This window comes from Drosophila simulans, chromosome 3R (assembly GCF_016746395.2).
Source record: "Drosophila simulans strain w501 chromosome 3R, Prin_Dsim_3.1, whole genome shotgun sequence".
NCBI classification, from domain to species: domain Eukaryota; kingdom Metazoa; phylum Arthropoda; class Insecta; order Diptera; family Drosophilidae; genus Drosophila; species Drosophila simulans.
This window is the reverse complement of record NC_052523.2, coordinates 2,654,501-2,680,200: the sequence shown is the minus strand read 5'-3', so window position 1 is coordinate 2,680,200 and position 25,700 is coordinate 2,654,501. Positions and strand designations below refer to the sequence as shown.

At 43.3% G+C, this 25,700-nt stretch overlaps 2 protein-coding genes across 9 annotated transcripts; both read right to left on the bottom strand.

Annotated features, from left to right (window-relative positions):
- Positions 1-1,071: 1,071 nt before the first annotated feature.
- On the bottom strand, positions 1,072-9,690 carry LOC6726931. Its single transcript, XM_016176183.3, has 6 exons — positions 9,232-9,690; positions 3,191-3,931; positions 2,705-2,818; positions 2,483-2,644; positions 1,967-2,417; positions 1,072-1,498 (listed from the first exon to the last, which is right to left on the bottom strand). The coding sequence occupies exons 2-6, from the start codon at positions 3,852-3,854 to the stop codon at positions 1,288-1,290; spliced, it is 1,602 nt and encodes a 533-aa protein (XP_016033427.1). The 5' UTR covers positions 3,855-3,931; positions 9,232-9,690; the 3' UTR covers positions 1,072-1,287.
- A 3,437-nt stretch (positions 9,691-13,127) lies between these two features.
- LOC6726929 (neuropeptide F receptor) lies at positions 13,128-24,404 on the bottom strand. Of its 8 annotated transcripts, XM_039294928.2 has the most exons (7): positions 20,685-21,490; positions 19,444-19,663; positions 16,176-16,566; positions 15,944-16,113; positions 14,722-15,298; positions 14,409-14,652; positions 13,128-13,672 (listed from the first exon to the last, which is right to left on the bottom strand). In XM_039294928.2, exons 2-7 carry the CDS (start codon positions 19,444-19,446, stop codon positions 13,657-13,659), a joined length of 1,401 nt encoding a protein of 466 aa, XP_039150862.1. In that variant the 5' UTR covers positions 19,447-19,663; positions 20,685-21,490; the 3' UTR covers positions 13,128-13,656. The 8 variants fall into 8 exon arrangements, 7 of the variants coding, with proteins under 7 accessions (XP_039150862.1, XP_039150857.1, XP_039150858.1 ...); XM_039294923.2 differs by having other exon boundaries at positions 14,409-15,298; positions 20,685-21,486; XM_039294924.2 differs by having other exon boundaries at positions 14,409-15,298; positions 19,444-19,657; positions 20,685-21,486.
- Between the last annotated feature and the right edge of the window lie 1,296 nt (positions 24,405-25,700).

Sequence of the window (25,700 nt, the reverse complement as noted above, 5' to 3'; positions counted from 1 at the left end):
AAAAAACTTATTAACAAACTGCTTGTTTCAAGTAAAATACTAGAGCATACATTTTTCCAAAATCATTCAACAGACTTTATTATCTGATTTCTTGGAGGTTGACACCATAGTCTCTTGCCAGTGGATAAAGCAACTTCAGAAAAGTCATAAAAGATTCCTTGGATTCAAGGTTCTAACTTGTGTAAAAAGATATTATTTTATTAAATAGAAATACATCATAACGAAGTGAGATACAAGTTAAAGAATGTCTGATAATACGTTTTGTTTCAAATATTAGTAACATTTACAAAAAATATATTACAAATTGAGTAACTAGTTTCGATTGCTTATTTCTTTTAATGTTATCTTTATTAAGGCATACGGGGATTTCCATCTACCCCTTTGGGTCCTTGGCAGCTATTAATTCAGCCCATTTTAGATAGCTTTGTCATTGTGACTAGGACCACTGCATTAAAGCTGAAAGCACAGGACCACTTAAAATGCTATCTTATGCTCTATGAAGGACAGTATTTTACATGATAAATTAAAGCACGTACTTACATTTTAATGCATATATTCAACAGACACTTAGCCACATGTTTGCTTGTAATTAAGTTTCTTGCTGCTTCAAGTCCTTTAGAGATTTCTGTATAATGCAAATATTTGCAATAAAATGGGAAAGGTGTTCCGGAGCTGGTGACGTCAGACAAGCTGTTTCTCCATGCAATCAATTTAGAGCAGAAATACGCTTAAGAAATCATGTCCTTGTTTCTTCTCCCCAATCAAGCGCAAAGAGTTTACAATAACTTCGGTTTATTTCTGGTGGTACAACATGATTTTATTGAATATTTTAAGGACATTGAACAATGCTCGCTGACTAATCGCATAACAACAACAGAATAAATAAATAGTTAAAAATAGTCGGGTTAGGTTTAAACATAGTCGTAGGCTAGAAATAAATACTTAAAATTCAGCTAAATGGCTAAAAATAACAGCGTCCTCCAGTAATTGGTGCTGGCGCTAATTAAACTACGAAACAAACTTTTCTATTTACAGCGTATTAATGAAGCCCCCGCCCCTGCCTCTGCCCCTGTGCACCCACCCCCACCCGCCGCCGACAGCTGCCGTCTGACGAACCTCTATATATGGCTAGGCTATCCTATCTAAAGTACGATTTGCATAATTACACCGCCCATCCCCAGAAGGCAGGCATCCGTCAGACGGACTTTTGACGTGACTCCCACGAACTTTGCTGTCATCTCGACCCCATACCGTCCGAGAGATGGCTCCGTGACTTTTCGACCCCGTCTACGCCAGCTTGCGGGCCTGGACCAGTTTGTTGATGTCGTTGTAGGTGGACAGCATTGCCGGGTTCTCAAGGTCCTTCAGTTCCTTGCACTTGGCGAAGGACTCGTCGCAGTCGACGCCGTCCTGGCCGTCCTTCGCCGCTCGCATGTACTTGAAGAATCGCAGGATGTCCGGGTTGTCGGAAGTAGGCTTCCGCAGTTCGTTCAGTTCCCTAAAAGTGGGCGAGGCGGTAGTTGAATTAAATTTAAAGCAAATAAATGTTAAAGCTATTAATATGAATAAGTGATTTATGTGACTGCCAAAGTTAGGGAACTCATTCATTGATCTCCTTTGAAGAGCGTCAGCAGACTTTCATTGTTTCAATGTTATTAATTTTGTAAATATTAAAATTAAAAATTTAGATATCTACAGGTAGCTTAATTGATAGTGCCATGTCAATGTTATTAATAATATTAAAATAAAAAAATAATAAATAAGGCACTCAAGCATACTCGAACTGACAATTTAAGCTTTAATTTAAATTTCGATTGATGATCATTTTTACCCCTATTAATTTGGCCTCGTCTCAAGGCACTTTACTGAAATGCAATAAGGAATGGTATGCCTTTAATCAATACCCTACTGTAATTGCTTAACTGCGATTAATTACGGCATACTTTCGGGCGGAAGCCGAACTCACCTGCTGAGTTGGGCGGAGACCAGGTTGCTGTACGGAGCATACTTCGCGGGGTTGGCGTACATCAGGCAGATGAGTTTCTCGCGGCAAGCCTCGTTCTCCGGATTCAATTTGAGCTGGGCAAACACCGAGTCCAGACGGGACAAGAGTGGACTGTAGAAGGGGTCGTAGTTGGACAGCAAAAGCGACGAGCTGGGCACCTTCTGGAAGCTCTGGAAAGTGTTCATTACGGCCGGCGTTGGTTTCTTCGTCATCCCGGGAGCTCCGCCACCAGCTCCGGCGCTGAAGGATCCCGACATGCTCTGGGAGTTCTTGAAGGAGGCAGCGCCAATGCTCTGCAGAGCACTCAGATAGGTGTCCTGCATCATCTGCTGACCTCCGTAGCGCGACAAAGTGGCCTGGTTCACCGAGTTCCCATTCACCTGGGCATATTGCGCCTGCTGCTGGGATGCCTCTGCAAGGTAAGCAAAATCGGAATAACTATCATCAAGACAGCATCTTCTATTTTAGATGGCCCACCTGCATTGTACTCGTAGCCGGCTGGCGTTTTGCCCTCGTCCGCCAGGGAAAACTTGCTGTCGTCATCGAAATTCATGCTGTTGTCCCGGAAGTCCAGTTCCTGTGGCGGCTCCATGGGGCGGATGAACAACGGCACCGACCCAGCCGAGCCGGATGTGATGCCTAGCCCGAAGGAATACAAATGTTTAAATTTATTCAAGTGCCTTAAGCCGACGTACTTACCCTTGCCAATCAGTCGGCTTACACTGCTGATGATGGTTGGCAGGAACATGGCGAAGAGCACGCTCTTCAGCACTTGCAGACCCATGTAGATGGGCCACATCACCTTCTTCAAACCTGGAGTAGAAAAATGGTATATAGTTATTTTATACAAGATGCAAGTACAAAGCGAGAATCAATGACGTAAAGAACTTTAGTATTGGGTTGATTTCAACTGATTGAGATAATTTTGTGAGTAACGATGTTTAAAGTATTCGATTTCCCTTTCGGTTTTTGGTTCTTTTTAAAGTTATGGTATAAACATTTGTTGATCTGTACTTAATTTTTACTTCATTTATTTTCTGCTTCCAAAATATGGTTTTTCATAGAAAACATATTAAATATGTCAGGAAAATGTTGTTATTCTAAAATTATGCTTTATGGTACTTAAGTAGGAGAACAATTAATGGGAATTTAAGAATGAAATAGTTAGGACTATCTTTTACTTACCGCTAAAGAAAAGCAGTCGGGCGCTCTCAAAAGCCCTTGGAACATTCACCTCCACGTTGGTGTCCTCCAAAATGCTTCGGGTGGTGCGCTTGCCAGAATGGGATTGTGGGTTCGAGTGGTTCTGCTGAAGAGCCAGGACCAAGCCAGGGGTGGGCTCATATTTGCCGTTGCTGAAGAACTGCTCCACGTAGTCTACGAGCAGATCCTCCAGACCCTTTAGTTCGGCGTCGATAGAGGCAACGGTTTGGTTCTTAAAGGCGGCTGCCGAACTCTCGGACTCCTCCTTTCTGGGCGAATCCGAGGGGTGTTTAAAGTTCCGGCGACGCATGGCCACCGCCAAGCGCAGATCACTCTCGCTCTCCGCCGGCTGGAACACTCTGTACTGGCCCGACTTGGTGAAAACATTCCGCGAAATGAACTCCGGACTGATGTCGATGGGTAGGATGGGCCGGAACGTGTCATCGTTGCGCGGCTGTCCCGCCATCGTAGTGAGGGGCTGACTATAGAGGGCTCCAGCATCCAATTCCGATTCCGGAACAGCTGCCGGTATCATCGTCACTTTGCAGAGCAAGATAATTCCATATAGCAGCGGACTGCATCGCCGCTTTCTGTGGCTGTTTGCTTTTAATTTCGCCCCGTCGATGTCCTGGCTACCCATTTTCATTATCCTTCGCCTTGCAGCTGCACTCGCATGCCAAGGTTCTCGCTTCGCTTCGACTCGACTCGATTCGGTTCAGTTTTCTGTAATGAATAATTGCTTTTTCAGAGGGGAATTCTCTTCTCGACGCGATGGAGTTGTGGCCAATTTCCGCGAACTCTGCGCGGTTGGCACACGAATAAATAACTTTGGGGAACGTGACAGGCAACTGGAAAAAATTCGCAACCTGATAAGCGCATTACGTGCGTCCTTGAAAGGATAAAAGTACACGGAGACTCAGGTACTGTTGGATGGCACTCTTTCTTTTATTGTCTCCAATAAATAATTAATTTAAACCCCATTGGTAAAGTTTAAAAGCTGCGCACTTAATCTGTGCCGGCATATTTACGAATATATAAGGGAATTTAATCTAGAAAGAGTTAAATTGTTCATCAATTTTTGTGTAAAATCACTCCATTTAATTGCTTTATTTAAAATATTTGCTAACCAATTGCTAACTAATAGTTTTTCCATACTCAACATTCAGTATGTATGTAAAATGAACAAACTGTGTGTGCGCAATATATGAATATAAACTATTTAATTACATAAATTGGCTGCCCACCAATTTATTGTTTCAGTTTATGTTTGCCAATTTAACGGGTTGATACAATTTATTCACTGATTGCCCTTTCTAAAACTATTTTCACAATTTTCTCAGTTCGTGCGTGAATTTTAGCTAATTTTGTTAAGCACTTAAGCCTTTTCTTTGTTTGAAGCGAGCGATCAGGCAACTCGATTTTGTGGATAAATATACCTTCCATTTCTGTTGAGGAGGCCGGCATTGATTATTCACAATAGGATTACTCTACTGGTTTTGAAATTGGGTGGAAAACTTAATTACATTTTGATTATTCCATCTGTGCACTGTTAATTACATAGGCGTAAAGAAATAAAAACAGTTTATTTAACTAATTTCTCGAACAAAATAGATTGATGCTGCTGAATATATTAGATATTCCGACTTGTTTTTTGGAGTGCACTTTAAACAATTGTGTTTGTTTCGGCTACGTCGCTAATCAGGCCGGGTAATGCGAATGATTTCCCGTTACCCACTTTCTGGGCATCCCAATTGGAGGGGCTCGTGCCCAGCCCCACCTACACCACCCGCTGCTCCCCTTAAAAGCGTCACTCTTGGGCACACAAAGCACGTCGCCAACTTTTTATTTGCCTTTGGCATTCGTCGCACTCGCTATGCGACACGCCATTCATTCGGCATTCGCTGTTCGCCATATTCCATCCACACTTTGGGGCTCCGGAGGCGGGAGCTCCGCGCTGGGGAAAAGTGAAAATGTACACTGTTTTGTTTGTGTTTACCCAGCACGGACGCCTCGGATGCGTTGGCGCTACCTCCAGACTTTAGACTTTGGGCTTCAGGCTTCGGGCCTTCGACTCTGGTCCAGATCACGTTATTTTCGTGTTGCATTTTCACTTTCGATTTTCACGGCGAGCGGCAGTGGCATGAAAACTATTACAGAACTGAGTTTGTGGCTCTAAAGCCGCAAATTGCACCCACAAGTGCGCTGCACAAAGCGAATCAGCGAACTACTTGTTTTCCAGTTTATTTGTTGGCTTCGCCATCAAAGCCAAGAGCTTGTCTTCTGCAGTCGACTGTAAACTAAATTGAAAAACACATGTTGGCAGGTGGTAAGAATGCTACCCGGTTAATTACTCAAATGCTATCGCAGTGGAAATCCTAGGAGCAGGGGTACGTCACTTTCGATCCTGGATGGAACGCCTGATTACCCTTGCTATCGAGTTGCACTAAAGACTTCGGGAACAGATGTTTGAAGCCAAATGCCGGAGAGGAAATTTGAAACTGAAAGATACGCACTTTGCTAACTGTATTTTCCTAAATTAAATTTGCTTTGCTTTGATTAGGTTGCTGAGAAGTATTCAATTATTACTAGCAATTCTCAATTGACTAATAAGAGGCACTTAAGTGAATTCCACTAAAGCTAAAAGTACACCTAATAAACTTATTCACACAAAATAAATCATAAGCTGAATTGCAAAAATAAAACAACTGCATGACCCAGATATTTTAAATATGTATATTCTCTTTATTTTGTGAGCTTGCACTTTTGAGTGGCAGAGCTGAATCCAATTCAATGGAAACTGCTTATAAGCCGCACTGACTGATTGAAAATTGTTTCTCCTCGGTGGTCGGAAAATGAGAAATTTCCCATGAAATGCAATGGGGCACTTTGTAAGCCTGAAAACAGCTCAGCTCGCTTTGTTTGGGCATCAAGATGCATCAAGGGATTTGAGGAGACAGTGGGCTAGTAGTATCTGCGCCGCTAATGGAAACATTATGATCATTGGCAGCCCATTAGGGCCATCATTTATAGGTTTGCTCTTTCGTCGGAAGAATTCCCCTGTGCGGCCGTCTAAACATCTCATTAAAAAGTATCGCCAGCCGACATAAGCCCCCTGCTCCCCTCCTCGGCGGTGGGTAATACAGTTTTGCTGCTTTAATTATTCACATAGTGCACGCTTTCGGGTCATGGGTCATGGCAATGGCATCATGCAAATTAGTTTCCAACATTACAATTAGAACTAAATTCCGAACCCTTTGAGCCCCGCCCCTTCTCCAGCTCGACGCCTCCCTTTGGCAAGACTTGGTTATGGTTTGTGGTCGGTCTACCTTCATGCTCTGATATTCCGCTCTGATATAGTTAAGGCAAACTTTTCGCAAAGGCAGCGTTTAATCAGATTTCTGCCTCCCTGCTTTTACCATATTACACTGTTCTCCGTGCAGCCGCGCTCATCCGAGGCGAAGTTTCCCAATTAAGTCACAAAGTTTCCCGGGTTCTGATCTAATGGAAACCGATGTCTCGGGCGCACATGCTCCATATTTTCAGTGGCTCCATCTCCGCGAAGGGCGTGGGTCATGGGGCTAATAAGCTGGCAATCATTGTTTGCGACCGCCCGTCCAACGACTCTAAAAAACGCGCAAAGTATCAAACTTAGACGTCCGCAACCAGTTTGGTTGACAAACAGCGGCCACTAACGGTCGAAAACGCTCGTAAACGCGCTGCATCGTAACTGTTAGAGTGTGACATAACTGTTAAGTCCAACAATGGCCGAGAACAAGTTGGTCGAGACCCCAGGTTGGTCGCGACCCGAGGAGAGTCGCTTGCCCATATGTTCTGGTCGGTTGGCAGGTGCATTCAGCCACAAACACACGCTGTCTCTGCTGGACAAATTGGGATTCATGGTCGAGAAGGTCGACTTTGTGGCAGTGAATAATTTCCAATGAATTCATATCATTCCTTGTTGAATATCTCTCTTTTAACGGAAAATATTTCGGGGAAGGCCAAATTAATATTCGGTCGTTTTGGTCATTGGTGTACAAAGTTAATGCGGGAATTGAACACAGACGCAAGTTTAAGTTAATGGAAGTGGCGATGAAAACTACGAGCCTTAAGCAGTGGAAAATACGAGCATTCTAATAAATTCGAGAGTATCCCAGTGCCTTATTACATCTTTATTATGTTAAAATGCTATCAAATTGTGGGAAGCATCTGCTGCTTAAAGTAACCTCTATCCTGATTAAGCTGATGCGATAAAAACCTGATTACCAAGTTGATCAGATGTGTATTTACTGTGCGAAACCTTCGTCACGCTTTAATCTTTGGCAGCTCGGAGCCGAGCTAAAGTCACATACGATAAATTTTGCCTGACAAATCCTGAATGGCTTCAACGAGCAGTTTTCTCGACTTAACGGGTCTGGCTCGAAAGCGGAATAATGGCCGCTACGTGAGGAACTGGCTCAGACCTTCTCCGAATGGCTTTAATCCATTCCGGGGTAGGACTTTCGGTTTCAGCCGATTCCCCGACAGCCCAGCAACCGGGTAACGCAATATCTGCGGATTGGAATTCGGGTTTCGCCAATTAGCTGCCAATTTGGACGCGATGTTAGCAGGCCATTAGGCGCTGATTGTTTTACGGGGCGTTTCCACTCACTCGCACTCGCACTCGCATTGAGTGATTTGAATGCCAGCCCAGCACCTGGGAGGTCTTTCTGCTATTTACCCGCTGCTCAGCTGGGCTTTAGAAAGTCGACTGCTATTTATGTCATTAAGTCGGTGCTGTAAGTCCAAATTAAATTCACTGGCAGGGTACGACGAGTGATGCAATCGTTGCCATCTGTGAATTTACCCAAATGACATTTAATCCACCGCCAATTCATGCCGGATTCAAGTGCCCGTGAAACCACTCTGACATGCCCATCCACCATCTTGCGAGGATGTCGGGCGAGAGCACTTCCATATGGAAAATAAGTGTGAATGCGGTCTGCATCTGCAGCTGTCGGATGATATGAGTGCTCTCGACAAGAAAGTTGCTTCTCCGGCAGGCGGGATTAAAGAGCTGGCAAAATGAAAGTGCGAGTCGGGCGAATAGCTCGTAGTTGGGAAAACACTCATGACTCACGAGGATGTGTCCATGCCTCTGCTTCTGCCTCTTTATCTGAATCCCATCCTACTCGCATTTCACTAAGCTGCACCACTGAACCACTGCACCACTAACCACAATTCCATGGTTCACTGGAAAATAATACGTGCGCTCCAGACCAATTAAAAGCAATGATAGGTGCATTTAAAAAAAGTTCGGGGACTTTGATTATGATAGGGAAAAGGGCTTCAAACATATTGTGAAATTATTAATATTATTCATGCATTGCATATTCTTAGAGAGACAACTAAAGTCCGTCCGCCTTATTTTGTCATTTGTTTTCCTAACTTAATACCATTTTTATCGAGGTCTATAATTTGTCGCTGTGTTGCCCACTCCTCCGCTCGTATCATTTTCATAATTTGCAGTTGATCGACTGAGACGAGAGCTTTCTTCGACGCATTTTTACGCGCTGTGAGCCGAAAAAAGAAAGTATCGTTAAACATTTGGCGACGCTTCGATTGCCGGCCGAGCTGAGCAGATGATTCCCTTTTGGCCAGTTGGGGTAGGCCAGCTGGTCGGCTTACGTAACGTCGCTCGACAATTAATTACGAAGATTGCGGGGCTTTTCTATTAAGTTAGCGGCCAGTAGTTGCCGCACACAGTGTGAGACTCCAAGATGCGATTACAAAAGGAGATACAAAGATACAGATGCAGAGGGGCAGTGAAATGAATGGCTTTAAAGAGCCACAGCAGTGTCTGCAGGGAAATGTTAACAATCGGTTTCTTGTCTATAGTATCTTGTCGGTGGCAACAACCTTCTCCATAGCAGGCAATAACTCATCAATTGTTGGAATCGAGATTCGTGAATAAAGATTGCACGGAGGATCTGACTGGTGATTAATGAGGCCTCTCACTGGCGGTCATCAATTACAACTCAATTTACCTTCTCGCACTCGGGAGCTTGTGATTCCTGCAGGAGTTTCTGGTTCACTCGGCTGGCTGGCAATTAAATTTTTGCATTCGGCGACGGAGAACTTTCTTCACCAGACTTTCGTTTCTGTATGTTTCGAAATCGGAATTGCATTCACTGCCGCTCCGCGTCGGCTATCCGATTTGGCCTGGTGAAAATGCTGGCCGAAACCCGTTCACTCACTGGCTCACTTCCTTTGTCAATGCAATTGCCACAGCTCGTTTCACTTTAACAACACTTAGATTCACTGCATCCAATATAGCAAACAATATCACCACTTTGAACTAGAGCAGCACACGCCACTGATAGGCTGTATTCTGGCAGTTATTATAATCAGAGGATCGCAATCGGGATCGCAAACTGTTATTCCCGCTTTACTCGCGCGTCTGCGTCTGTCTTTCAGCTCGCGAAGATTTGGACTGCCGGGCGAAAGCCAAACGGCGGGTGCCATCAACCAGTTTTACCTTACGAAGCTCTACGTGAGCGAACCCACTTCTTACGTAGCGAAGAGCGGCTTAAGAGAGTCTCTTGGCCAAGAGTTTGAGCCGGGCCAAGTGCTGAACTCAACAGCTGGCGCGGCCAATCACTGCACCGAAAAAAATGGTGAAGAGCTAGATAGCTCGCGTTTTCTTTATTTCATATAAGGTTTACTTTAAGTTCATATATGTATAAGAATATAGATGTGTAAGTCAAAGAATAAGCTGATAAGTACATATATTAAACATGCTATTTAACAAATTGTAAATGTTTCAAAAGAAATCTCAGTGTCTCATCAGTGACCATCCATTTTCTCTCCTACACGGAAAATTAGTCGCTAATGAAAACGGCTCCTCTGCGGACAAAAAATAATTAAAACTGCAAACTACGTCGCCGCGAAACTGCATGTCAATTTTGCATGTGAATATAAATAAATAATACAAAGCTATAAAAATAAGCCAAGTCATGGCGCAAAAAAATAGTCACCATATGCTAACGGAAAGCGGTCACTTAGTTAGTCAGTCGCCGGCTCAGTCGAACTTTCGATTTTGTTGGCCCTGCGAGGGAAGCTGCGGACCTCTGTTGAAAAACTTGGCCAAGAGTTGCCGCAAACTTTATTTAATTTACTACAATTTGTTTCTTGTGTTTTTCCCCGCCAGAAGCGGTTAAACTTTTGAAATACTGAGGTCCTCACGCAATTTGCCCTCGATTAAAATTAATTAATATTGCAAATCTCTGGGAAATTTAATAACTTTAAATGAAGATAAACACTAGTATCCATCCAATTTTAAAATCAATGCGAAGCCTTAGCTTTTTATGAACATAAATTTTGAGTATGACTATTGATTGACTAAGATAAATAAATACACACGTTTGTATAGAAACGAAATATTTAAATATCTGCAAAACTGTATACCAAAAGATAAATATATTTCGACTATAAACAATGTGAATGATGAATAAGAGTTTCTTGTAGCAGGAGTCCCTTGCAGCAGTTTCGTTGAAAACTTGAAAGTTTTCCCTAATGGCTGCCTTATTGTATTGGGCTTTTGGGTTTCAGGAATCAAACAAACCATGCTTGACTGATTTTAAAAAAGTAAACCCTTCAGACTGTATCGTCCTATTTGCTATATATATACTGCAGTATTTTCTCAGACCCAATGATATCTACTGGAATATATGTTATCTTTGGAATGCACATGTTGTCTTTGTGGGGATTAGAGGATTAGGGATTCCGAACACAGTGGGAAAATGCAGTTGTGCACATCTGCCGAGCATTTTCGATTTCTATAAATATTTAAGCTGAACTAGTTTAGCTGGGTACATTGTAAGCAGATTTTCACTTATTTATAAGTTGTCGCCGTTTGATCTGTGAACGGGTTTTGTGGGCCGGTTTACGCATGGGAAAGTCGTCGTTTAGAATTGGCCAACTGAGCGTCACATTGTTATTAATTTCTGGTGACAAACTTTGCCATTGACTTGTGGCTAACGAGCGGAAACACTGCGCCCCCTACCATCAAACCATCAAACCACCAGGCCGACGAACCACTGAACCACTGGGAAGCTCAAAAGCCAAAACGAAATGAAAGCCAGTTTATGAGACCGCAAAATCAATAACCACTCTCAATGTAACAATGGTCAGAGCAATGTTTTCTAAAAGCCCAACGCAAATCGGGGCCAACTTCTTTGCCCGAGAAACGGCTGAACAATTGACTGCGGGTATCACCCATTTTGGCCATCCCCTGTGAAAGTGCTCGTTGCGAATTCATTTAGCACCTATTAAAGAGCCGCCAAAGATGTCAAAGAAAGCCCGGCATCCTCTATCATTTTCGATTGACATGTGTCCAACGCCAGCGGGATGCAAAGTCTTTGGTGCCTTGAACCCATCCATATATTACGTTACATCTCGACTCAATCCAAGTATGAGTCTGAATCCGATCGATTGGTATGCGGAGAGGGTCTCGGCCTGCCGCAAATATTTGCAAACCTTTGCTTTGAATTTTATTCCAATCATTAATTTCACTTTTACTCATAAATATGCTAATTGCCAGCTCACGCCGGCTTCGAAAAATTTCGATGCCGGCAAGTTTGGTTAACTCTAGCTGCTTGGCGATACTCTCACACACCCAGAATGCTTTTGTCAGCATTGCGCAATCTGCATGAGAAGAAAGTGAGATGGGTCTGCGTAATCAGCACTCCGTGGAGAGGATGGCGATGATGGTGTTGACCAAGGGGCTGGGTATGGGAGTGGATGGTGTGGAGCCGGCTGAGTGTGACAAAAAGTAAGGTAAACACTTTCACGAGCTCGAGTGCAAAAGGCCGTTACGAGCCGTCAAAACAAACCGTTGACAGTTTTACAGCAGCCAGAAACAGGTGAGGTGATGAGGCCTCACCTGTCGCATCACTCATTCCCAACGAAATTTTTAATTAGTTTATTTTGTTTTTTGCTTTATTTTCACGCTGCCGGTGCCTGGTGGGAACATTTCTCTTTTCGGCTATGATCCATAATTCACTCGCCACCGGTCACGTTTGTGTCACACGTCGCCGAACTATGCACCCACCTGCGACTTTGAGGAGATGGTGACACCGACCTTTCGCCCACGAAGGTGCTTCTTCCCAAATTGAAATTTAATCATACACTAATTTCGCATACCTGTCGCTCATCCAGAGGGCCTTACCACATCTGCTAATGACTTAATTATTACCGAAACCCGAAACTACCTTAATTGGTATGGCTATTTAAGTTTCAAGGGCCTTGCTAGTGGGCTGCTCAGCTCTTTAAAAGCAGTGTTTCTCAAGTATATATCCTATATCTACAGGTATTCTGGTTCTTGAACTTCCTTACTGCTGTGTCGCACATACTCATGCGCTATTTTTATGGGTCGTAGGTTTTTATGCTGCGGCTGCTTGAGTGTCGAACCCACAAAAGTCTCAAAGGTTAAGTGTTGGGCGGGTCAGCTGCTCTTTATTGCTGTGGTTGTTAAACTTCGAGACACGGTGTCCCTTTTTTGGCTCACTTACTAGGGAATCATTTAAATCGTGTTGAAATGTCTTTAAAGAGATCAAATATATTTCAATTTACATACCTTACCTACTCCATACCTATACAGAATCTTAAGATAACTTACCTTGCATAATTTTAGATACATATTTATTGCAAAGTGACACTTCATTTGTGTAAGGAAAATAAACATTCGCAAGTTTCGGACTTTGAAAACTCTTTAATTTGCACATTTTGACAATGAAAGAGGCTTCTCTAATTGGCACTTCAGCCAAACTTGCACATTTGCAGTGAAAACGATTTAAAATGAAGGCTTTTTCAAACAACATTTATTACGAATTTATTCGGTGTTGTGCACTCTTCGCCCATTGCAGATATTAAAACAATTGCATTGAATGTTTAAGAGCAGCTGACATTTATTTTAAAGTTATCTTTTACAATTATGGACTATACTTTAAATTCACTTTGGCTTAGTGAACTTCAACTTATCCTATCATTATTGAATAGCGAACGGAACATCAATTATAGCTAATCCTTAGCTTAGATGATACCAAGAAATGCTATGAGATAAAACGAAAATATTTCCTAGGAACTGTTGAGAGAACTTATTCGAGTCTTAGGCATATTCGACTTATCAAATACCCGAAATCCAATTGGGGGCTCATTCAATTACTTTTCGGCATTCGATACGAAAGTGATCTAACCATAGACTTAGTCCGACGTTGATGATGGATGCCATGAGATGGTCGTTTAAGAATAGATTACAGGCTTCAAGCTCTTACTCGGGTGTGTCTTAACTTAGGGCTAACTCAGCTTGGCTTTGGATCACTGGACAATATGTGTTAAGTCTAAGGGCGACAGTCAGTCGCCTCCCTAGAACGCTGCTCCAGCCGCCCGCTGCTCCAGGATTGATTGCCAATTTAGTACTGTTCCAAACTGAAAATGTGTCACAAAAGGCGGGTCATAATCGATTGCTGCTCAAAAGCAAATAATGTCACAACATGGCAACGACAAGAGTTACAGCTCGACAAGGCAACGATAAGAGAAGCGCATGCATACACTGACAAAAATATATGCCTAGTTAGTCAACTGAAAAGTAATCCATGTTGGAGCCGGAAAGAGCAAGCCCCTTAGATCAGAAATATTTGTACAATTAGTAATGTTAAGTTAATGATTATCGGAATAAAGATTAGGAGTATCTTAAGATAAAGTTAAGGTGAACAAATTGGGAAACGATATTTTCACAAATATTTCAAATCTTGCTTTTGGCTTTTGATCAATTGTTACATTAAAAAAGATGAAAACAAGCATATAATTGGGAACGAAGCTATCGTTATTGATATATAAAATAAAATAAATAAAAATAAATAATAATAATATAAAAATAAACATAAGCTAGGAACTTTTAGAACGCTAGAAACGTTTGACTCGTCTGCTTATAGAATTAACAGCCAGAGTGTTTCCCGATTAAAGGACACGGCTTTTCGTTCAGTGTGCTGCAGAGGTGGCAGTTGCAGTTGGAACAAGTGAAACGTAAAGCGAGCAGCAGCGACGTTTGGAGCATGCAAATCCAATCAGCCCGAGGGCGCACAAAAGGACATGCACGCGTGTGTCCTGAGGACTTAGACACGAGACCAGACCTCAAGGACCTTAGGACTACCCTGTGCTTTACCGCGGCATCAGCTTGGTGACCTCCGAGGGCACTGGGTTGTGGTCCGTGAGGGCCACCGACTCGGTTATGGCGCTGCGCAGTCCGCCCTCGTGGTGGCCGGTCATGAAGTCGGTGGCCGCCAGACCGCCCTCGCCGCCGGCGGTACCGCTCTGGGCACCGCCCGGCCCCAGCAGCTTGAGCTCGCCCTTGGAGAGTTCGGCGCCCAACTTGCGACGCCTGCGCGCCGCCGCCTGGACGTTGCAGCCTGTCGTGTGACCGTTAAGAGCAACATTAGTGTCTGAGCAACGGCAGAGCAGTTCTTGAAATTCTTTACGGAAGTTGTCGTTGAGCCAGCCGTAGAGCAGCGGGTTGGAGCAGGCGGAGCTCATGCCGATCATGTGGCAGATGGCGTAGCGTACTAGCATGCTCTGAGTGACCGGCGAGCGCTCCATGTCCGCGTACAGGTTGAAAAAGTTCAGCGGCAGCCAAGAAACGCCAAAGATGATGGCGATGCTGATCAGCAGGCAGTTGGTGCGCTTCATCCGCCGCCCCCGCTCCACCTTTCGCTGGGCGGAGGACGCCTGAACGGCCACCACGGTGATGCGGCTCTTTAGCTTGTTGTAGATCCCGAAGTAGGCCACCGAGACGATCAGGATGGGCACCAGGTATTGTACGCACAGCGAGAAGATCGAGTAGTAGAAGCGCCCGTTGCGACTTGGCCAGTCCTCGATGCAGTACGGGATCGTGTCCTGCAGCCCGATCTGCTGTAGGAGCGCCGGCGTGTCTGTGTTGATCAGCTCCTTGTAGACGAACAACGGCGAGGCCAGCAGCAGTGCCAGTGCCCAGATCCCCGCCAGGATCGTCACCGCGCCCACGAACTGCAGGCTGTCCCGCGTGGGGTACACGATCACCTAGAAGTGAGGTAAGACGGTTAGGATATCTCAGGGTTTGGCACTGTGAATTATACTGAGTCCAAAAACATATTTAACTGGGAATTTATAAGCAAATATAATATTTAATCGATTGCTATAAGAGTGTGAAGTACAATTAGAATTGGTTTTCTAACCAGGCAATTACTATTATTTAATCATCAATAATTGGGTAAGTATAAAATGATATTAAAGCAAACTTAGAAGGATTTCTTTGTTTAATAATGTAAGAAACACCAATTGTAAACTCGCCTTAAATTGATTAAAAATTCGGATTAATTTATATGCGTTCTACTGCTCCACATCCCACCTTTTAAGTATGAGTATTTACCCCCAGAATATTCCGGCTATTTATAATCAATACCTAATAATCCTTCTGTTTATAATCCATCAACCCTTTTTAATGGTCCTTGTTTCGACACCATAAAAATAGGTTTAATCGTGGGTTAAGCCCTTATGTAATCGCCAAATATTTACTCAGAGCCCATCGATTTTCCCTCAACGTCAAATTTAATGGTTACAAATTGAAGGCATTCACCTCATTAATATCGGAACACGATTTGCCCCATTGATGGCCCCATTTACATACTAACGTTGGCATTAAAAAAGGCTCGAGCAGCGACTAACCTGATATCTGTCGAAGGCAATGGCCGTTATGGATATTGTCGACACGAAAATACAAAGTGCCTGCAGCATGGCAATCGTTTTGCACAGGATGGAGCAGGAGCCGTAGGGCCAGTACTTGGACAGGATCTCCATCAAGGTCAGCGGCATGGTGACTAGGCATAAAAGTAGGTCTGAAAGTCCGCTCGGATGAGACTCACACTTGCTCCGGCTGTCAGTGGGAATGGCAACTCACCCGATATGGCCAGGTTCAGGATGAACAGATTGCGAGCAGTGCGCATGATGGGCTTCCGGATGACGGCTATGACCACCAGGGTGTTGCCTAGGGCGCCGAAGACGATTAGCACGCCGTACATGCTGATGAGCATGTGGTACCAGGGGCTGTCCACCGCCCTGTTGCTCAGGAACCTATCGATGAGCACCGGGTCCAGCGGCCTGCTCCCAGTCTCGTTCAGATCCGAGGTGTTGATGGCAGTGGTGTTGAGGGCATGCACCGTGCCCAGGTCAAGGTAGTCCAGCGGATGCCGGTCGTCCAGATAGCGCACGCTGTTGCTGCTGCTGGCGTATCCACTAAGATGCTCCCCAGCCGCCAGCTGGGTGGGTTCCGTCTGGTTCATGCTGATTATCTGGGGAACGAAGGAGGCAAGCAGGGTCTCATTATTCCCCAAATCCGCGGCATGAAATATTCAATTGTCAGGGGGCAAGGAAGCAGCAACTTTGCGTGCCACATCACGTATGATTTATGAGATTGGCTTGCTGCACACGCCACACTTTCTAGCGAGCTGCGAATGGCAAATTCCACTGACTTGTTTAATGCTTTGTGGCCTGAAATACGGGGCAATAATCGTATAAAAAGTTTGTTCGGTGCCAGTAGGTGGCCCAGCACCAAAGGATTCTATGGGCATACGACATGCATGAAAGTTCTGACGCCTCACTCACTCACTTAGTCGCAGACAGACACTGGGAGAAATACAGTGTAACCTTACGTAGAATTTGGGTTATTTACTAGATCATCATTATTAAAGACATTTAGGTTCTATTAAATTCCATTTTTAAGGATACCAAAATATACAATTGCATCAAATGTATTACTATTAGAAAAAAGTGGTTTTCTGTACATCAATGCAGATTTTCAAAACTTTCAAAAAAAAAAAATCGAAAAATAGACAAAGACACAGATACAATGGTTGTATGTATGTAAGTTATGTTTGTTGTTGGACACTGAAAATCAAACGGAAGTCTAAAAGCTAAAAAGCGGTTACAGAACTATCTATGTCAACGTAAAATCATAGTGCTTATCGCCTCATCTTGATGCTAAATCCATTTGCCAGTGAGCCATTTTAATAATTGAGTTCAGATCTCGGGGCTTGATAAAACTTTAAACGCCCTTGGCATTCGCCTTTTAATGCCCTTCTGAACACAGACAATGGCCTTGACTCAAAGGACTCGATTCGACTCGACTCGACTCTCGAATTATCTGCTACAGGATAACTTTGGCAAGGCAAGATAATTCGCTTTGTTTTAAAGTTTCGCAAGTCCCTTATTTGTGAAAAATGTGTTCCCATTTGTAGTCAATTTATGCAATATCTCAGTTAGTCGGTTGTTTTCCCTCGTAAATATTCATGCATTACCCGTCGCCGTAATTTATGCAGCACATCAGGGCGAGACATGCATTTAATTGGAAAAAGTCAAAAGTGCCGTTTCCTCCGGGGAAATGTGCGTTTGGTTTTGATGCCTGGTATTTGTAGCCAGATCAAGATATTCCGGTGTCGAGGGACAGCCGTCAGACCCAGATCCAGATACCAAAGCAAACACACAAAAACAGAAACAGAACAGGCAGGTTATAAATGACGACATTTGCTAAAAATAATTGTGTAATTTTATGCGCCGGATGGCTGCGCACTTGTCAGTATCGATAAAATCCGATGCCTCACTCGAAGGTGGGCGAAACAGACTTATAGAGGCGCCCAAAGGTATGCATTATGTGCCCCTGACAGCTGCGATAAATGAGGCGCTAATAAATCTCGCCAATCGGGGGATTAACTCGCCAGATACCAGATAGGGTGTGGGAATTTCGGGGCATCGGGTATCGGGTATCGGGCATCGAGGCGAAGAGCAAGTTTCCATGGAAATTTAATTTCAAGTTGGCCGGCTCTTAATTGACTAATATTTGCACTTCAACTCAAACATAGGAGTCCTAAATGGAAAAGTCTGTCGACCGCAAACTGGCCAGTCTGCAAAGTGGGATTCCCCTTCCGCTGCGGGCAAGGACCTAATGGAAAGTTTCAGCCTAGGAAAAAGGAGCATAAAACACTGTCCGTAGTTGATCACCAATTTGTCGCAAAAGTTCCAATCACAGCCCAAAACAACAACGACTTCGATGGATTGACTTGCAAGGTGGAAATTGAATTTACATGTTCTGTTCCCCAAAGCAAAAGGGGAAATCACTGCGCAGCTGCTTTCTCAGCCTGGAAGCAGAAAGGAAGTTTGTGTGGGGAAAATTATGTAAAGCAGCCTCAAGTAATCGGCAGTTGTCACAAAATTGGAATAATTTTTGCAATCCGAGTGCCTACAGTATTTCCGCCTCACTGGATAAGCGGAGCATGACAAAGATTTTAAATGCCATCCGTTTTCCGGGAAGCTCGTGCGGATTCCAAGCTGCTGGCACTTTTAGTCAGCTATTTTTGTGATTTATTTGCGGTGGGTCTCTTGTTTCGCCCACTATAAGATGAATTTTATTGCTGCTTGTGCGATTTGTTTGCTGGAAACACAGCCGCCTGATGAATTTATCAGACGGTTATTGGGCGCCCTTTGCTTGCCCCAGGACTTTTTCCTTATTAATTGAAGGCGATTTAGTTTCAACAAGATGAAGGTGGAAGGCAGTTTGAATTGGCCTCATCTGTGCGGCTGGTCAACTCCAAATCATTCACTTGGTAGGAAAGAGCTGTGCTGAGCTTAAGCGGAGACATCTGGCACAGAGCCAAACTGGGTTTCTAGGGAACTAATCGGCTAAGCTGCCTAAGGGCTGAACGCAAATTCTAGCCATTTGTCTGGGTCCCTCGCAATTTAATCATGTTCTGTGTGCCGCTTAACACTTATTTGGTGTCAAAGGAAAGCCACAGGGTGTTGGGATAAAAATAAAAGCCCCTAGTACGAGCACACAAAGTCCCGACCACGAAAATGTCATGCGATTGTGTAACCAGGTAAATTGATATAGCTCTACACGACTTTTAAGCCTTCTCCGAGTTTTGAAATTGGCCGGCAGGAGGGAGCATTATTTTGAAATTTGTATGGTTCTCAATCTGGCGAGGCACTCTGCAAATGCCAACGAAGTGGGAGCTGCTACACAACCATATGGCCAACTCAGAACACAACCGATTCCCCCAAAGCAACTCGAACAAACTTTTTCATTTTGGGAACAAAGTAATTTCGTTCCGTTTGACATCTACTCCGAAATGGCTTCTTGAGCTGGCTTTAAGTATTTATATTGCAATTACACTCACCATCGTCCTGGCAATCTCCTTCGCCCTGGGGATATGTATGCTATATATTTGCTATAGTGCGTGGTACCGTATTGTTTTCCTGGCCGTCGGTTGTTGTTTTTCCTTCTGCGAGTGACACGAGTGAATCTCTGTTTTTCCGGCTGCCAAAGCAGCAGTTGCTCACTTAGTTTTCAACTTGGAATGCACTCATGGGACTTCGCGTTGTGTCTTTGCTCTTGAACTTAAAAGAAATGATAACAATTCAGCTAATGGATGCTTTCGTTCAAGGGGTCCGATGCACCCAGCATTTAATCTGGACAATCTGGTTGCCGGCATAATCGACTTAATTAAAATGCACCAAAAATTCCTAAAACTGAGCAGAGTTTCTGACACAGCTTAATCCTTAAGGCTGCAGGCACACGGGCCCGGAGCTAAAAGTTTGCACAAGATAGTTGCACTTTTAAAGTGCCATGGGGGTTCCAGCTTCGCATACATTGGTATGCATAACTTTTGCAACATTTTCCAGATTCCGGCGCACTTTGAAGACGTCCTTTCCCGTTCAAGTCATGCTCAGTTGGGCGGTAAAACCTCAAACTTTAAATTGACTTCATGTCATAAGAACTTCATTTAACATTAACAAAACACTTCATGTTAGATGTATGTGCACTTTGATCCTTTTCCTAATCTCTATAGCCCTGACTTGCAATTCACATTTAGTATCCATCTTTATTTTAACTAAAGTTATATTTTTTATTTTATAGAATGTAAACGTCAATCAATAAAATGTTTTCAATAAAAAAAAAAAAATTTTTTTTTGTAAATTATTTCCGTCGAAATGGGATTCTTATTCAAATTTCGTAATTTCGATCCCAATCGATAAGCATAAATGACTGAATACCAAGAACATATGTTTTAATCAGACCTAAAGTGTATTTATTTAATCAGAGCTCGAAGAAGTAAAGCAATAAGTGCTCTGTCTTAATTATTTCAAACATAAATATACACAATTTGTTTGGCTCTAGATGGTTAATTCTTCATGTCATTATAATCATTATTGCTGCAATATTCTTGTCAGAATTTTCCTTTAGCGCACGGAACTTTTTTCGACATGTGGCGGGAAATCCGCTCTTTTATTCAGAGTCCATTAATAATCCCATTAAGTAAATGACCTTTTGGTTGTATTTTTTGTTGAACTGCAGCAGTCGTTTACATCTCATTACGCAAAATACACATTCATTAAGTTCCCATCGAACGAAACCCACCTCAGTAGATTCTCAAGGACACCAACTGTCCCGTATTGTGTTCAAAAATAATTTTTGCTCTTTGCCCACGCACTTCACTTGGCATTACGTGCTCGAAAGATTTGTTATCCCGAAAGACTTGCGGGGGAATAATAATTTTTTTCTCGATATATTCACAACTTGCAGTCCAGATTCATTGGAGCGCGTTCGGAAAAATAATCATAATAAATACCGACAACTGCGGAACGTCCGGCGGACAATTAGCGAATTTCCGCGGACCACTTCGCATCAGGGAAAAACGGTCGTAAATGTCGAGGCTCCGTGCGAAATCCTCACACTTCAACTTTTTAATGACGGCACATTGTGGGAAAACAAACACAAAACACTGCGTCGATGGCATACCTCTCGGAATTCTGGATTCCGTGCAGATCCAAAGAGTTTGGGGCCGCTCGGCCGCCTCAAAATTCAAAATAAATATGCGGCCGCATTTTGATTATTTCGCTTATTCCCCGTTTTTTTATTACAGTAAGTTTCGGTGTTTAGTTGGGCTGTTTACTGATCTCCGATAACCACACGCGTGCACAGTCAGCGACCATCTGTTGGCTTTTGGTGCGCATCCCCTGCTTATATAGCCTTGTCCCGCCGATATATCCGCCTGATTCGTTATTTGCCGGTGCGCGTTGCGTATACGCCGCGTGGCACAAAAGTCGCGACTGAAGGCATCGCACTTGGTCAACAGGCCGTGGGCCCTCGCTTCGAGTTTGTTTTGGATTTTGGTCCGTCAGCTGTGCGGAGCTTTCTTATCACTGAAGCTAGGGGTGGAAAAGCTTCGCACACTGGTCGAGGGGATGCCAGAAAGTTGCGTGTGCCTGGAAATTTGAGTCATATAAAATATGGTTCTACCTAAACAGTTAAGGCCAAGATGGCATTTTATCATACCTCGCCAAAATGTGACGCCAAAATGACGAAACGAGATATTATATTATTATAAAATAATGTGGTGCCTGCTGATAGCTTATCTTTGCTCTCCAAAAAGTTGTTTGGCATTCAAGCCATTATGGGAAACCTACCCTAACTGTGGACAATAAAATGAATAAACACCACACTAGAAACATCCCGAAGGAATATACATGCAAAATGTCTTTTAAGTATTGATCTATTTATGAATATCTATCAGTACCTGGATTTAACACTGAACAAAAAAAAAATCGAAAAGCATCAAACAGGTGTTTTTTTATAAACACTAGAGAGGTCTGAGGTCTCTTTAGATCCATTGTAACTAGTCAATGCTCGCTTGTAGGAATCTAAAATTATGCTCAACAAACTCAGAGCTCCTGTCCCTAAGACTGCAAACAGTGGGGCTAATCAACGGTGGGCGAAGGCGAAGGTGCTGAACTGAAAATGGCCATAACTGATTACCCTCACTCCACACTATACGATGTGGGTACGCACCTTCTCCAAATTGTTGTCATTGCTTTCTTTATGTTCGGTTGTCCATCAATGAACCTCATATATCCGCCTCACAGGATTATGAAGGTAGCATGGAACTTTGCTAACATTTCCGGAGTCAGCTTGGTGTAAACCAAGTCCAACTACTGCACTGCATTGATGAACTTATACGGCACAATGATCTTATACGGAATTTTGGAGCTTTTACACCCGGTCTTCGGTCCATGGAATATCTAGTTTGCTTTCCGCCCAGTCCGGCTTCCTCTACGAGTTCCTTCTATGGAAGGTCGCCTGGTCGATCGATCTTGTCCATTTTCCGGATGTATGATACCTCCTAAAGAACGACTTCGCCTTTTGAACGTCTTCGAGAAGGGCCTGCTTAAAGATCTCTTCTGTAACGTTCCATCGCCGATAGTCAAAATTGATATCAGCTCAAGAATTAATAGTTTTCCCGATCGCTGGGAATCTATAGCTGGGCTTTTATGAATAACTAATAAGTCCTGTCCAGGTGAGAAGCATTCCTGACGTGGTGCGATTCCTCAATCTTTTGACGACTTAGCTCGGTTGCTCACGTTTATATTTTGACGAATTAGAGCCTTATCGGAGACCATAAATAATATTATTATGGTGCAAATGCGATAAGAGTTGTAATAGCTTTTATTGTGTTATCTCAGATCTCGAGTGATTCCACTATAATACGATGTCATCGTGAAATGGCACATTCTACAATGTCAAGTCATTCCCCCAGGGAACAGCTTGAGATCTGTCTAGTCATTATTGTTTCTAACATTTTAGTGTTTTGCAAATACACAATCCTCAGCCTTGATTGTATATGTCCGTGCTTAAATCAAATGCGAATTTAGCATTTTGTCCTCTGAAAAACTTTTGTCATTTTTGGTTAAAGCTCAAAATTATTATTATTCATAGCTGATAAACAGATTATTAAAAATATGTTATTTCAATGGGCCTCCAAAAATCCCTTGGCATCAAGAATTGGTAGTATTGTGTCAATTCTTGTCTGAATTTCCTCGTTTTCGTACATCGAGTCCTGAAACTTGATGGCTTCTGCGGTTTCCCGATAGAAATTTATGAAGTCGCAGTCCTCGTTGCCTTGGTATACCATTATGGGTTGAAATACGTTAGCAATAATTAAGCCTTTATAAGAAAATATTGTCGTTAGTAAAATGTAATCTAAGGGTTCCTTTATTCTGAACTTACTCAAAAATCTACGTTTCTCGAACTGCAGCTGATACTCAACCAGGCTGGGGAAGGATCCCTTATAGGAAAGTGCTTCCAAGGTGCTTTTCAAGGCATAATAATGGTACTGCACAAGCTCCAATTCCTCCGCCTTCACGTCGGATTTCAGCGAAGTGCTGAAGAAGTAATGCAAATCCACAGCCGGAGATGTCCAAGTACTGAACTGGAAGTCTATGGGGAGTACTGTGGTCGGATTTCCCTCATCATCGTACAGGTACATAACGTTGGTAGTCCAGCAATCGCCGTGAACCAGAGTCTGCAGGTCCTTTTCTCCCACATCGACAGATTTGGCGGCGTATTCCATTAAATTGGTGACAATATTGTCCAACTTGTTCGCATAGCGATTCTTTAGATTCGGCTTGGTCTTAACGTACCTTATGAATGCCTTGAACAGGCCAACAAACACCTGCCCGTAACCTTTTTTGCCCCTTGAGAAGAAGTGCGATGAGTAGTTCCGGCTGAGGAGATCCGGCTCCCGTTGATTCAGGATAATGGCTGCAGCGTGAAACTTTGCCATCATATCCAGGACGAGTTTAGTATGTGCCATGTCCAGTTGCTTCACCCTGTCTGCATTCGTGTAGCGCAGAGGAGCCAGATCCTCGAGGATCATGACGGTGCGTTCCCGATCAACGACTATAGCTTCCGCCATCAGCTTATCGTTGAAAGCAGCCTCTTGGAGAATCTTGGACATTTTGGGCAGCACAATGTCGTACATATCCAGTTCCCTGTTGTATACATCGTACTCAGCGAATATTTTCGCCTGTGGAGCATCTGAAGAAACTGCCTGCTTTAGGATGTAGGACTGCTTTTGCTTGGTTCCATCTCCATGCTGAAAGTCCACATAGATACGAGTCATCACACCCACGAAGTTCTCTCCTTTCCCTGTAGCTGGCTTGGCGCACACCTTCTGGACACGTAGCTGATCGTCCTTGTGGAACTCCTGAAGGGCCTTTTGGATGTAATCCTCTGTTAGCCAGCTGGGTAGGGACATGGTGACTGGTTCTAGGGCACTGCGATCTCAAGTGTATGAGCTCGCAGCATCTGGAAGCGTTTATATTTACACCAAGCGACTGTCTTATCAGTCAAGTCTGCTAACCGCCACGATAGTAATAATTTACCATACACAACCTGGGGTAATTACTAGATTGTATACCTTAAATCTGAGTGCAGTTTTTATCGTGGCTGGGTTGCCACGCATGAATATTCCTGAGTTATTACGTAGATAGAGGTGACCAAATCCGCAGAAGCCACGTCACTCTTCGAACTGCTTAAAGTGATTCTGTCATCTCTCTTAGTATATAACTCTTTAATATAGTATAACTCTTTAACTAAATTATCATTTTTAAATTGTGATATAAGAACTCAAGACTATGCAGTTGGTATAACTCACAAAATATAAATAAAGTGGTCAATTACTTTAAGTATAGTTAATTTTTGCATCATCAATCATAACTTAGGTCAGAAGTTTGTGATGTATGATAAAACATAGTACATATAGTATTGTTCAGCAATACTGCGCAATAAATTGCGATATGCAACGAAAGTTGTTAAGGAATCTTTCTCGAAATTTCGGTACCAAGCGGCATAGTTTTGAAAGGAATAACCCAAAACTGTGCTAAATTTCCAGCATAAAGGATATGGGCTACTGCTCTAAAACTTTCTGTGTACGTAACAGTTGCATTAAGTTATTGATTCCCCTCGCCCGACGTTCAGTTAACATTAAAGCCCATAAATTCATTCGCTGACACCACTTTCCATTCGTGTTGTTTTTCTCCACATATCTGACAGTTGCTGGAGCAACACTAAAATTCAGCCTTTTGTTGGCTTTGCATCATGCCATCGGGCCATAAATGAGAGCAAACAGATGAATGTGCGCACTGATATTTGCACGGCTAAACCATTTACATGTGTTGCGGCAGATATCGGCCAGTTGGCCCGATGGGGACTTAACTGGCATTAAACCAATTGATTACGGGGCGTGCGTAGTTGGCTGGCCAAACAATTCGTGGCATGGCTTCTTGGGAGTCCGCAGCAAATTGTACGGCAAACAAAGGCAGGCCTGATAAGAAGCTGGTAAACATCGGAACATAAAGGACGCCGAACATAGCATTTCTATATTGGCCCGGCTGGGGCCTAGAAGAAGAAGAAGAATCGCCTGCGGCATAAACAAAATGCAAAAATAACAAATAAATCTATGTGGGAAGCCAACACATATTTCATTGTGCCAGCAGCAAACAGACAAAGTTATTCGTGGAAATCTTTTTAGCATTTGAATCGATATCGCTGAAAACGAGGATGACATTAATTTTTGGTTGTATGACATAAACTGCG

Bases quoted from the DNA above. Each gene is read 5' to 3' on its own strand.
- LOC6726931 (XM_016176183.3), bottom strand. From the start codon at position 3,854: ATGAAAATGGGTAGCCAGGACATCGACGGGGCGAAATTAAAAGCAAAC. The intron at 2,819-3,190 runs GTAAGTAAAAGA...TTTCTACTCCAG, and splicing joins CCGACTGCTTTTCTTTAGCG to GTTTGAAGAAGGTGATGTGG. The intron at 2,418-2,482 runs GTGGGCCATCTA...CTTACCTTGCAG, and splicing joins CGGCTACGAGTACAATGCAG to AGGCATCCCAGCAGCAGGCG.
- LOC6726929 (XM_039294923.2), bottom strand. The intron at 16,114-16,175 runs GTGAGTTGCCAT...GCGGACTTTCAG, and splicing joins CCTGAACCTGGCCATATCGG to ACCTACTTTTATGCCTAGTC. The intron at 15,299-15,943 runs GTTAGTCGCTGC...CCTCACTTCTAG, and splicing joins TTGCCTTCGACAGATATCAG to GTGATCGTGTACCCCACGCG.